At 45.1% G+C, this 14,377-nt stretch overlaps 1 protein-coding gene across 1 annotated transcript in view; it reads right to left on the bottom strand.

Annotated features, from left to right (window-relative positions):
- LOC144489254 (thrombospondin type-1 domain-containing protein 4-like) overlaps positions 1–14,377 on the bottom strand; it is a gene marked incomplete at its 5' end in the record, with an annotated part of 46,231 nt that overhangs the window by 18,217 nt on the left and 13,637 nt on the right. Inside the window, 4 exons of the mRNA XM_078207122.1 lie at positions 3,673–3,846; positions 5,496–5,669; positions 10,239–10,443; positions 12,397–12,526. Of these exons, the coding sequence (XP_078063248.1) occupies positions 3,673–3,846; positions 5,496–5,669; positions 10,239–10,443; positions 12,397–12,526 (683 nt within the window). The remainder of the gene's footprint in view (positions 1–3,672; positions 3,847–5,495; positions 5,670–10,238; positions 10,444–12,396; positions 12,527–14,377) is intronic.

Genomic DNA, 14,377 nt, shown 5'->3' with positions numbered 1-14,377 from the left:
TTTGAATTTCTGGCATCAAACTACCCCTAATTATTGTGAACTGGGGATCTCATTCAACAAGGTTCCGGAATATCGTGGAGGGGATTTGGAGAAGCAGCGGGCTGCTGCGGTGGTGATTTTAATAATGTCCGGGGTTGGGGCTGGGCTGCACTGTTGAACAAATGTAAACGAAGCTTCACTGTGCCTTGCCTAAGCTGGAAATGCTTGTTGGAATGGTTGTCTCAGGTTGTAGAGAAGTAATGGAAGTGGTGAATCTCAGGTGTCAATGCTGGATATGCTTTTCTGCATGCAAAATATAAAGTGTGACGAACTTCAAAAAGAGAACTGTGTAAAAGATTTCAGGATGGGCAGGCAGATGGCAGACACAACTTAAGTTGGCAAATACATTTTGGGAGACGAAACGGGAGATTAACTTCATGGGAAGACTGAAGGGTGTTAATGAACAGAGAAATCTAAAGGTTCAACGTATGCCCCGGAATTCTTCGCCCGCCAGGAATTGGAGCGACAAGGGAAATGTCTATTGACCTCGGATGGGAATTTCCGGTCTCGCTCGAGCGAGACTGTAAAATCCCACCCATAATTCTCTGAAAGTACAAGGGTAGGATTTTCTGCCCCGCAGTCTGTTTTCCAGATTTGACCATCTGTGGAATCTTCCGATGTCATAGAATCATAGAATCCCTGCAGTGCAGAAGGAGGCCATTTGGCCCATCGAGTCTGCACCGACCACAATCCCACCCAGGCCCTATTCCCGCAACCCCACATATTTACCCTGCTAACCCCTTGACACTAGGGTCAATTTAGCATGGCCAATCCACCTAATCTGCACATCTTTAGACTGTGGGAGGAAACCAGAGCACCTGGAGGAAATGCACGCAGACACGGGGAGAATGTGCAAACTCCATAAGGACAGTGACCCAAGCGCGGAATTGAACCTGGGTAATACCCAGGTGTGGTTCGGATCCCTGGTGCTGTGAGGCAGCAGTGCTAACCACTGTGCCACCGTGTCTTGGCCGTTTTGTGTGGTTCGCCTATTCTGCTATCAGGAACCCGCCATGTTGGGGGGGTGGTCACCTTTGACAGGAAGAGCTGGAAACTCCCACCCCAAGTTTAGATAAGTACAGCCATAAAAAAAAGGCTGATACAATTTTGGGTCTTATGAACAGCAGCTTAGAATACAAGAGCAAAATAATGTTGAATTTAAACTGAACATTGGTTACGTTACAGTTTCAAACTGCGTACAGCTTCAGGCACTACAATATCAATAATACTGTAGAAAACACCCAGTAAAATTCACCAAGATGCCAAGTTTGGGAAACTGTAGTTAGGAGAGACTTGGGATGTTGGCTTATTTGCATCAGAGTGGAAAATGCTCGGAGGAGATTTAATAAAGATTTTTAAAGTTATGGGGAATGTTGATAGATTGAATTGGTAAAGATTATTTCTACTGGCTCGTGACTCTGTGGAGTGAGGAGAAAAGTTAGGACAAATTTCCTTGCACCGTCTAGTTGAGACATACATCAATAATTATCAGGGAAAATATGGATATGTATTAGAACGATGGGAAGTTACCAAGTTATGGGGAGAGAACAGGGGCTGTGGGATTATTTTTAGATTGGATTAGCAAAGAACTGTCACCCATGATGAGCCAATGGTCTTCTGTGCTGTAAATATCTAGGGTTCTGTATCTGACCTGAGAATGTTTGATGGAGCAGTGTAGAGGGAATCTTACTCTGTATCTAGGTTGTGCTCTATCTGCCCTTGCCATGCTTGTTGGGGCAGTTTTCTTTATTCTTTCATGGCATTTGTGTGTCACTGCCCATCCCTGAAGGCAATTAAGTGTCAATCACATTGCTGTAGATCTGGAGTCACATGTAGGCTAGACCAGCCAAGGAGGGCAGGTTTCCTCCCCTACAGGACATTAGTGAACCAGATGGATTTTTAATGACAATTGACTAGACTAGACTAAACTTTAAACTTCCAGATTTTTATTGAGTTCAAATTTTGCCGTGGTGGGATTTGGAACCCAGGTCTCCAGATCTCTGGATTACTAGTCCAGTGACAATACCACTCCGCCACCGCCTCCCCTAGTAAGATGAGATCTTGGGTTCATAAATAGAGGTATGAGTACAAAAGCAGACAAGTTATGCTGAACCTTTAGAACGCTCTGGTTAGACCACAGAGGGAGTATTGTGCCCATTTCTCTACTCTGGCAATGTGGTTGACTCTTAAAAATGCCCTCTGAGCAAATGGAAAAGAAAATACTCTGATTATGCCCTGCCACCTCCACGTTTCTATGCACGTGAAGCCTCAGGTCCCTTTTGTCCCTGCATATGCTTTCAAACTGTGTCATTAAGTCCCTCCCTATCCTATCCTATCCGATCCTTACTCTTCGTGCCAAACTGCTTCGCCTCACACTTTTCTGTAATAAATTCCATCTGCTACTTGTCTGCCCATGCTGTTAGCCTGTCACTGTCTTATTGCAGTATATTGTTATCATTCTCATTGTCTCCACCCCCCTAAGCTTGATATCATTAGCAAATTTCAAAATTGTCCTTTGTATTCCAGTATTTATGCTGTGTGCCTCCAAACAAACAGTGGCACAGCGCCAGGGCCCGGGTTCAATTCCCGGCTTGGGTCACTGTCTGTATGGAGTTTGCACGTTCTCCCCATGTCTGCGTGGGTTTCCTCCCACAGTCCGAAAGACGTGCTGGTTAGGTGCATTGGCCATGCTAAATTCTCCCTCAGTGTACCCAAACAGGCACCAGGATGAGGCGACTAGTGGATTTTTTCATAGAATCATAGAATCCCTAGAGTGCAGAAGCAGGCCATTTGGCCCATCGAGTATGTACCGACTTGCTGACAGAGCATCCCACCCAGACCCTATCCACGTAACCCCATGTATTTACCCCGCTAATCCCCCTAACCTACACATCGTGGGACACTAAGCGGCAATTTAGCATGGCCAATCCACCTAACCTGCACATCTTTGGACCACGGGGGGAAACCGGAGCACCCGGAGGAAACCCACGCAGACACGGGGAGAATGTGCAAACTCCACACAGACCCTAGGCAAAATTGAACCCGGGTCCCTGGTGCTGTGAGGCAGCAGTGCTAACCACTGTGCCACCATGCTGCCCCAATAACTTCATTGCAGTGTTAATATAAGCCTATTTATGACACTGAAAAATAAACTTTAAACTTTAACCTTCAGCCTGCTCCTATATATATACTCTTTTGTACATGCATTACCAATTAAGTGCTGCATTTTAAAGGGGCGCTGTAACAAAACAAAAATAAATGGAAACTTTAAAGGAAACTTAATAAATTAAAATATCATTCCTATAGACATATGAGCAAATGTGAGTGTTCAGATAATGCCAAACAGCTGAATACAATTCACACCCAACTGATAGACATTTACCTTAGATAATAACTAATATCAAACCGACTAGGGAACAGCAGAAAGGGATTTTGAGAATGATGATTGACTCCACATGGACCGTACAGGGCAGCAGGATGAAAGAAAGGTTATTTACAATCCCAAATGCTGCTTTTCAATTGAAACAGTAAATTCCCATTTGGCGGATCAAACACGAGAATGTAGCAAATTATTACCATGCCCACTTACCAGCGATCATTCAGCTGCTGCGCCATGCAAAATTCCCAACGTACCTGGCTCCATGGTCCAGTGAACCACCTGACATCCTCATTGCAGGGACCAAAGTTGCAAGGCCTGACATCCTCAGGCTTCTCAACTCCGCAGCCTTCCAAAGGTAAGCTGCTGATGTGATTCATCAAACACACAACCGATCTGGTCTGGATGCCGGGTCCACACTCTGCAGAACACTGCGGCAAGATACAAACCAAATGCCTGATAACTAAACAATTACAGCAAACTGCGCCACAGAAAATAACATAGAGGGCACCCTGTTATATACTGGTGGATACAAAACCTCCCAGATGTAAATCCCCCCCTCCCAGAGTTAATGCCAACTCCTCGACCCCAAAGATTAACCCCTTCCTAAGCTCAAGTTCTTTCGGATATTAAACTTCCCACAACCAAAACCTCCTGTAAATAAATCCTTCCAGAGATTAAAACATTCGAGAGATAAAAGCGACAGAAGGAGGAATTTTCATTGAACTGCTGTCATTCCACACATGAACCTAATGGAGGATGTCGATCGTTTCAACTCTCGCCTTTGCTTTTGCCAGGTGCTGTAAAACATGGATAAATTCAGCTCCTGGGAAAGGGGGCGGGGGAGGATTCTGGTTTGAGATTAGCTTGAAACTGGGCCTCAAACCTCAATGTCATAATACGGGTGAGCTGTGTGTTGATGGCAATTGTATGTCTACGGGCAGCTTGCTGTGTTGGCGCTTTCAAACACTGACTTGGAATGCCAATCTGGCCCAGGGTGTATCTTGGTCAAGGTGGGGGGAGGGATGGGGGGGTGGAGATAGTGAATGGGAGGATGTGAGCACCAGTCAGTAACAGCTCACAGTGTTCATGTAGAACGGTGAGAACTTTGGTTCCCCTTAGCCCCAAATTGGGGTAAGTAAAAGTCTGAAAAATGACCCCTTCGTCGGCAGAAATCCCTTTAAGAGCCAGTGTTTTTTAAATTTTCCGTTCATGGAACATGGGCGTCGCTGGCTGGCCAGCATTTATTGCCCATCCCTTGTTGCCCGAGGGCAATTAAGAGTCAATCACATTGCTGCGGCTCTGGAGTCACATGTAGGCCAGACCCGGTAAGGATGGCAGACATTGGTGAACCAGATGGGTTTTTCCGACAATCGGCAATGATTTCATGGTCATCAATGGATTCTTAATTCCAGATATTTTTTATTGAATTCAAATTCCATCATCTGCTGTGGCGAGATTTGAACTCGGGTCCCTAGAACATGAGCTGAATTTCTGGATTAATAGTCTTGCAATAATACCACTTGGTCACCGCCTCCCCAGTTAGGCCACCGTAGACTTGGAGAAACTCAGCAAAGCATGCTTGCTCTCAAGTCTCTTGGTGTTTGCTCGAGGTGGTGGGACTTCCATCAACACTTTCCTGACTCACAGGCTACATTATAGCTTTTGTCAATTTGTGCAATTTGATAATTCTTCAAGGTATTTAAATCTAAACTGCTGGCTTGTGCTCCATCTATCAGCCCTGATAACCGGATGCTGGACATTATTTTCCTGTCTCTGGGCGGGATTTTATGGCCTTGCTCGAGAGAGACCGGAAATTCCTGCCTGAGGTCAATGGACATTTTTGTTGTCCGCCCCTCGCCCGCTCCTATTCCGTGGCGGGCGGGGCCGTACAATTCCAAGATGCTCCCTTACTATCAGATCACCATCTCTGTCTCATTATTTATTGCTAAATTGGATGATGGAAGGCTGCCTCTATTCTATTACATCCTCTCCAATAAACTCAGCTTGCAAAGTGCAAGAAATGATGCTGCGTGTTATTGGCACAAAGGGATTCAAATTAGAGAATGATCTTCTTTACCCTCACACTCCAGTCTGTGTGGAACCAACTCTTTGCACATGGGCCCATGTCACAATTCTCCGTGTCGACAGGCTTCAGCTGCATGTTGCACTCTTCATCGTCAACAATATCGCCAAGATTGTCAATGCATTTGACATCCCGGATCCTTTGTCCCACACCACAAGGTACTGAGCACTGAGAAAAGGGTGAAAATTAGAGGCAACTAAACAGATATGATGGAGTTACTGTAAAGCAAACAGCAATATCGGTCCTTAATAAATCAACCAATTCTGTTGTCAGTGTCAGTCAGTTTAACTCAGTTGGCTGGACATCTGGTTAGTGATGCAGGGTAACACCAACAGCGTGGGTTCAATTCCCACAATGGCTAAGTTTATCCAAACAGGCCCTGCCTTCTCTATCTTGCCCCTCAGGTTAAGTCACCACAAATTAGCCTATGGTCATCTGGGACTATGGTGACTGCACCATTATCTTATTAAATGGCGGTGGAGGCTCAACAGAACATATGACCTAGTCCCACTACATTGATTACATTCCCTGGCAATACCAGATATGAAGTTTAACAACACCAGGTTAAAGTCCAACAGGTTTATTTGATAGCAAAAGCCACACAAGCTTTTGGAGCTCCAAGCCCCTTCTTCAGGTGAGTCCACATCTCCACATCATGAATACCAGATATGACAGTAATTGCTTGCACTGGTAGCATTGATGAGAAGTCATTGAATTCATGGAAGCAATATTTGTAGAGGAGTGGGATCGAATTCCACCACTGTCAAATGTTCAGTTGGGGGCAGCACAGTGGCACAGTGGTTAGCACTGCTGCCTCACAGCACCAGGGGCCTGGGTTCAATTCTGGCCTTGGGTCACTGCTTGTCTGGAGTTTGCATGTTCTGCCTGTGAGGTCCCCTAGGGGAATTTCACAATAACTTCATTGCAGTGTTAATGTAAGCCTTACTTGTGACTAATAAATAACATTTTTAATTTCCGCCCACAATCCAAAGAGATGCAGGTTGGCTGGATTGGCCATGCTAAATTGCCCCTTAGTGTCCCAAGATGTGTAGGTTGGATGGATTAGCCATGGTAGATGTATGGGGTTACAGGGATAGGACGGGAAGAAGGCCTGGGTAAGATACTCTGTCAGAGAGTCGGTGCAGACTCGATGGGCCAAATGGCCTCTTCTGTACTGTAGGGATTCTAAATTCTAACAACTCACTGACTGCTAGTTATTAATCTCTTCGTTGTTCCAATTACAAAGTAAGACTCTAAAATTCCTGGGGCTGCTTCATTGGTGGAAATGTGGCTGATTGGAGACCCTGCCTGCTTTGGGCACAGGCCAGAGATGCCATCGCATTCCCAGGGAAGGGTGGTTCTGATGGCTGTGGAGGGCCACTGGCACCTGCCAAGGGGCATCAGTAGCACTCACCTCAATCCAGCCTTGCAAAGTGGAGAAGCTCAGATCAGGACCCCCGAGGCCCAATTGGATTGAAAGCAAAATAAATAATTCAGGCTTTCGGCACCTAAAAAAGTCACTTAGCCTCTACTCAAAGTAATTTCAGCCACTCCCCCTCACCCCCAGGATTGGCCCAGAGCTGATGAGCTGCAATGGGATGACCATTCGGGATGTATAGCTCAGAGGCAGAATGTTAATACTTCCCTACTCTCCAATGGGCCCAGGCCCACTGTAGGAGGTGGACCACTTGTTGGGTAAAAGTGTTCCTTTCCAGTCAGTGCTGCCTCACTGACAATGCCCAGAAGTTGTGATCATCCAATTACTGCCCAGATTTCCACAGCTGGATGAGGCTATGGGGTGAAAGTAGGAGTGCGTGCCACACATTTCTCCCGAACGGGTGGCATGATGCTGAATTCTGCAGCACAATGCCCTGTGCAGCAACATAACGGCTCACACACATGATAAGTGCACCTAGCCTTGCCTCAAAGAAACGCAGGGATCATTGAAATATTTCAACAAGAGTCTTGCACTCACTCATACATGGCACGGCACGGTAGCACAGTGGTTAGCACTGCTGCTTCACAGCTCCAGGGACCTGCGTTCGATTCCCGGCTTGGGTCACTGGCTGTGTGGAGTTTGCACATTCTCCTCGTGTCTGCTTGGGTTTCCTCCGGGTGCTCCAGTTTCCTCCCACGGTCCAAAGATATGCGGGTTAGGTTGATTGGCCATGCTAAAAATTGCCCTTAGTGTCCTGAGATGCGTAGGTTAGAGGGATTAGTGGGTAAATCTGTAGGGATGGGGGGGTAGGGCCTGGGTGGGATTGTGGTCGGTGCAGACTCGATGGGCCGAATGGCCTCTTTCTGTACTGTAGGGTTTCTATGATACAATGAATTATCCATTTGAACCCATGAGGCATCTCTGTCCATTAACATCCTGAATGTGTGTCTTTCCATTGACTATACAATTCCCATTTCTTGTTTTCTTACCCAACTACTTTGAATCCTGGGAAAGTTACTGCCAGAGGGTGCTGATTGGCTACCCATTTTGGCGTTGAATGGACCCTCATGATTTTGAATTGAAATCTTTAAAATTCGTTCATGGGATGCGGGCGTCTTTGGCAAGGCCAATATTTGTTGTCCATCGTTAATATTTAAAATTTTATTATTTTAAAAACTTTTTATTCCTTTCTCAGAGTTACAAAGCCAATGCACAGTGTGGACTGGGTCAGCCCCGAATCTATATCCTTCCTCGCTCCACAAACGAATTCAAATTCAAATTAAATCAAATTCACAGTCCCCACACGAGAGATATATTAGATCCAAGGTGACGAGAACAGGCATTAGACCTGATCTCACGCTTTGTCCTATGATTTATTGTTTGCAAAAATATACTTTATTGATATAAAATCTGAAAGACACATTACAAAACATTTCAATTTTTTATAACAGTAAAGTGCAATGATATGGGCGGCACGGTAGCACAGTGGTTAGCACTGCTGCTTCACAGCTCCAGGGTCCCGGGTTCGATCCCCGGCTCGGGTCACTGTCTGTGTGGAGTTTGCACATTCTCCTCGTGTCTGCGTGGGTTTCCTCCGGTTGCTCCGGTTTCCTCCCACAGTCCAAAGATGTGCGGGTTAGGTTGATTGGCCAGGTTAAAAATTGCCCCTTAGAGTCCTGAGATGCGTAGGTTAGAGGGATTACTGGGTAAATATGTGGGGGTAGGGCCTGGGTGGGATTGTGGTCGGTGCAGACTCGATGGGCCGAATGGCCTCCTTCTGCACTGTAGGGATTCTATGATTCTATATTCACACGAAAGAAACTTCAGAGATCGACATATGCTCTGGATGCTTCAGTTCAACAATGAGAACATCACAAACATCTCAATATTTTCATCATCCTATGCTTGACCTTAGCCAAAAGGTCGAGAATTGCCCTTGAACTGAGTGGACAGTTTAGAGGACAGTTGAGAGTCAATCACAGTGCTGTGGGTCTGGAGTCACATGTAGGTCCAATCAGGTAAGGACGGCAGATTTCCTCCCCGAATGGATATCAGCAAACCAGATAGACTTTTACAAAATTCAATGATAGAGATGACAATCACCATCACTGAGACTAGTTTTCCATTCCACAATTATTAATAAATTGAATTCAAATTCCACCAGTGGTCACGGTGGGATTTGAAACCAAGACTCCAGAGCATTGGCATTGCCCTCTGTATTACTAGTCATTACCACTTCACCACTGTCTCCTCACAAATCCAACTGCCAAACAAGTATCCCGAACATCAAATTGAAGTCTCAAAACCTGGCCCTGTGCAGGATGGGATGGAGGGCCAGGGAGGGGAGGGAGATGGAGAAAGGTTGAGGGGGGTGCGAGTGGGGGGCTGCGACTGGGAGAGGAGAAGGACACCGAAATATAGAAAATAGAAGCAGGAGTAGGCCATCTAGCCCTTTGAGCCTGCTCCGCCATTCATAATGATCACGGCTGATCATTGAATTCAATATCCTGATCTCCCCTTCCCCCTATATTCCTTTATCCCTTTAACCCCAAGAGCTATATTTAATTTCTTCTTGAAATCACACAATGCTTTGGCCTCAACTCCTTTCTGTGGTGGTGAATTCCACAGATTCACCACTCTCTGGGTGAAGAAATTTCTCATCAACTCGGTCCTAAAAGATTTACCCGTTATCCTCAAACTATGACTATTAGTTCTGGACTTCCCCCATCATCAGGAACATTCTCTCTGAATCTAGCCTGTCTAATCCTGTTAGAATTTTATAAGTTTCTATGAGATCCCCTCTCGCTCTTCTAAACTCCAATGAATACAATCCTAACCAACTTAGTCTTTCCTCATATGACAGACCTGCCATCCCAGGAATCAAGCTGGTAAACCTTCGCTGTACTCCATCTATATCAAGGACATCCTTCCTCAGATAAAGACACCAAAACTGCGCACAATACTCCAGGTGCGGTCTCACCAATGCACTGCACAATTGCATTACAATATACCTATTGCTAGACTCAAATCCTCTTTCAATGAAGGACATACACACAAACACACCCTATCATGGATGGTGGGTGTCCTGTCTATTTGAGTTCATGAGTGATGTTCTATTTCCTTTCCTCCAAGTAATTCTGCAAATGGTGATGAATATTTTGCCTTGGACTTCTGAGAAGTTTGGGTTGCAACCGACTCATAGCCAACACTGATAACAAGACACATCTAAACTGGTTCCTTAGTAGGCCCCACTGCTCATTCCAGCTGGTGTAGACATGCTTCCCATGAGTTCTGTTTACCTCACTCCATTCTGTCCTGATGTGCCACTCGCTACAGATTTTCAGCTGACAGGTAGTTGTTGTTTCAGGTTTCTCCAGGTGCCGGCATCGTTCTGGTTGAACAGTGGTTGTCCGATTAGCATAGACTTGTCTGCAAAGGACCTGTCGATGTTGTATCCCAGGTCCACACGTCTTACTGCATTCCGACCATTCGCCCAGATCCCAGCTTTGGTAAAAGCAATAGACATGTGTTACGTTCATGATCTGCCCACACATTGTCAAAGAAATACACTTCTCACCTTTTAATGATCGCCAATGGTAACAAGTTAAGAGAGGCAGAGACAAAGAAGTTATCCTAGCCCGAGGGTGGCATGGTGGCACAGTGGTTAGCACCACTGCCTCACATTGCCAGGGACCCGGGTTCAATTCCCTTGGATCACTGTCTGTGCGGAGTTTGCACATTCTCCCTGTGTCTGCGTGGGTTTCCTCCGGGTGCTGTGGTTTCCTCCCACAGTCTGAAAGACGTGCTGGTTAGGTGCATTGGCCATGCTAAATTCTCTCTCAGTGTACCCAAGCAGACACCGGAGTGTGGCAACTAGGGGATTTTCACAGTAACTTCATTGCTGTGTTAATGTAAGCCTACTTGTGACATTTGCAAAGTACCATTCCCAAGGAAACATCTAGGATGCAAGGATGAGGGAAAGAATTAACAAAAAAAAGGGCAGGAAGATAAGATAGACAGACATGCGGGAAGACAGACTGGCATTTACGTAGTGCCTGTCACAATCTCAAGACATTTAACAGCATTTTACAAGCAGTGGAAGAGAATGTCGATTCAATCAATTAAAAACAGCCACAAAAAACAGAAAATGCTGGAAAATCTCAGCAGGCCTGACAACATCTGTGGAGGGAGAAGAGAGCCAACATTTCGACTGTGGATGACCCTTTGTCAGAGCTAAAGACAAAGAAAATAGGACAAGAACCGCAGTATTTTGCTTTTATTTAAAAACAATGAATGTGGGTAGAAACCTCAGTGAAGTGACGTTTAAGACTGGAGTTAATTCTTTATAAAAGTCACCTCGAACGAACCCATTCAGCTCAGACACTTTGCTGTTATTTTCCATGCTTGTTGGGGAAGGAGGACTTTCCCCACAGGGATTCTCCCGCTCAGCCATTATTTATGCCAATTTTCCAGGTTTTCTGCAGCTCTTCCGCTGAATTTGCTACAGATGATGGGGAAAAGCCGGTGGGAATCCGACCCCCCCAAAGCGCTTAGCACAATCGCACAATGTGCAACTTTCAAAGTGGAGGAAGAAACTTTATTTTTTTCCTCATTCCTGGCACTTTTCAAGTCAGACCTGCTGAGTGATGCAAACAATGCACAGGGCTGGAAACTACAAGTGGGCCATTTACGACTATTTTTAAAGGAAAACGCTAACAGGATTTTAGATCGATGGAGATCTTTGTTCCTGATTTTCATTAAAAGTAAAAATTGCAGGAGGAAATGTGGCTCCAAAATATTTTCATTTCACATTATAGCCAGAATGGGAAATGGAAATTCTACAATCAGCAAGTCAGTGGCTAGGGATGAGGTATTTTATTGGACCACATGAGAGGAGGGGGCTTTAATTATGCCCCTAGCCAGGGCCTATTTAGAGAGTGACAAATGTGGACAGCTTTATGTCCCCCACCTCTCCACACAAATAACCCACTCTGCCAATATTCACCTTGAATGAGCAGGATAAAGCTCCCCACATAAAAAAAAAATCGAAGGAAAACAAAATGGTAGACTTCACGCCTGTTGTCATTCAATAATGCCACCAGTGGAGAACATTCGTAACATGCTCAACCAGAAAACATTGCTTCCGGAGGTTTCCATTCTTATTAAACCTGCTCAATCTCCAGTGGTTACTTGTTATTACAGTGCAATTTCATAGCTTCATGGGGCTTTGATTAAGTTTCTGTTTCTCTTGGCCCCTTGGCTGGATCGGAGCCAAGCTGCATCCATTTACTGCAGAGACGGCACTCTGGCTGCCTCAGGTTTACCAAGCATTCCATTTAGACACTAAGCTTTATTCTGTCCTCTCAGAGAGAAAAAAAAATCCCAGACAAATGTAACACGGGTATTTCTATTAGACAGGATCATTTATATGAAAAAAGCTGGGCTCAGTGAACGTACTAGGCTGGGCAGGGTTGGATGTTGCAGGCTTCCTCCTCTGGTGTTGGCCTCATTGCAATTTCGCACAAGTTTTCAGACACTTCTTCATGTGTATTTCTGTTAACGCACCTAAAAATAAGAGCCCGGCTCCCTAGAAGTCAAGAGAAGACACTTATTATTCACAGGACAATTCCTTACCTCACACAACTAGTTCAGTGATGAATACAATAGTGCTGATTAAATATTCAACAACATTTATTGCTTTAGGGATACTGGGATCAATGTACCAGCATTGTGATGGGATCCCAAAAGGTGCAATATTTTAGAGGGGTACCTTTGGTTAGACAATGGCATCAGGAGTTACGAAGCCAAGGCAGGTAAATAGAATCAAGATACAAATCAGCCATGCACTAATTAAATTGCGGAATAGGCTCAAGGGGCTGAATGGTCTGTTCCTGTTCCTGCGTGGATTTAATAGACCCATGATATTGTCAGGGTACGTAATGGGAATTCAAGTGCACTTTCTCTGATTTTCTGAAGATTGGTTTTTATGGTTAGAGAATTGAGAGCCCTTCATGCCCAGTTTTCTAACACGCTATTGTGAGGCTTCCGGTTGACAAAGTGAACTTGCGTAAAATCAGCCCCTAAGTGTAAAGATGTGTAAAGTGGTCCATTTAAAATGGAGTCAGATCTGATCAGCGAAGACAGGTGACAAGGTAGTTATCATCTATTGCATACTCTGTGGCTGGAATTTTACCATCCCGCCTACTGTGGGAATCAGAGCGGGCGAGGGGGAGACCATGGAAAGATCCATTGACCTCGGGCAGGATTTCGGAACCAGCGAGTCCGTAAAATCCCACCCTGTATCTCATGGGTTAAAATATGGGCAAGCACTGTACTGCTGTATGTAATAAGCTTATTACTGGAGAGTAGGTAGTGTGACTTATGCTGCACTGATCAGTGTGTTCACTATCATGTAGAAATGCAATTCTCAAGTCAGTTTGAATATAGCGGTGGTTTCTCGCACCATTTGAGAACCTTCCTCACCAATTAAAATTTTGGTTGCCCTATTCCCTAGCTTGGTGACTTGCATGGATCAGAATAAAGGATAGATCTCAATTATACTTGGCACATTGTTCATTAATGTATTGCATGGCATTGGTATACTGGTATCCATTGATGAAATGTCAGATGCACTGCCTTGAGAATTGTCCCCCAGAATATTCATCTGGTTTCAGTATTACAGTAGGTTTAATATAGTGAAGTTACTTTCAACGTGCAATTCATGTTTATAGCTAGGGAGCTTCTTATAAATTGTCAGAATGTCCAAGTCACCCACAACACAACCAACTATAGATGTTGCAGTGTAGCTGTTGTTTCCAATTAAAAATATCAAGTGGTTAGCACTGCTGTCTCACAGCTCCAAGGACCCGGGTTCAACTCCGGCCGCGGGTCACTGTCTGTGTGGAGTTTGCACATTCTCCCGTGTCTGCGTGGGTTTTCTCCGGGTGCTCCAGTTTCCTTCCATAGTACAACGATGTGCGGGTTAGGTTAATTGGCCATGCTAAATTGACCTTGAGGGGGGGAGTTTTCCCGTCCCACTCGCCATGGGAATTGTAGCGGGTGGACAGTGAACCGTGCAAAGGTCTGTTGACCTCTGGTGGGATTTCCCTGTTTTGGGGTAAGCGTGGCCGGAAAAATATCGTCCTTAATGTCAGGGGGATGAGAAGGGTAAATATGTGGGGTTATGGGGATAGGGCCTGGGTGAAATTGTTGTCGGTGCAGGCTCGATGGGCCGAAAGGCCTCCTTCTGCACTGTACAGATTTGATGATTCCATGTACCCATTAACATAATTATCTATCAGAACTGCAACTTGCCTTTGTATTGGACATGTATATGAATTCAGTTATGCATTTTAAAACTAGTTATTGATGAATATGGAAAAGAAATAAAAGGCGCAAGCACCTAAAATAGCACCTTTTAAATGCACAGGAGATCCCA

The sequence above is a fragment of the Mustelus asterias genome, unplaced genomic scaffold (genome assembly GCF_964213995.1).
Source record: "Mustelus asterias unplaced genomic scaffold, sMusAst1.hap1.1 HAP1_SCAFFOLD_2063, whole genome shotgun sequence".
Lineage (NCBI taxonomy): Eukaryota > Metazoa > Chordata > Chondrichthyes > Carcharhiniformes > Triakidae > Mustelus > Mustelus asterias.
This window is presented reverse-complemented; position numbering and strand designations above follow the sequence as displayed.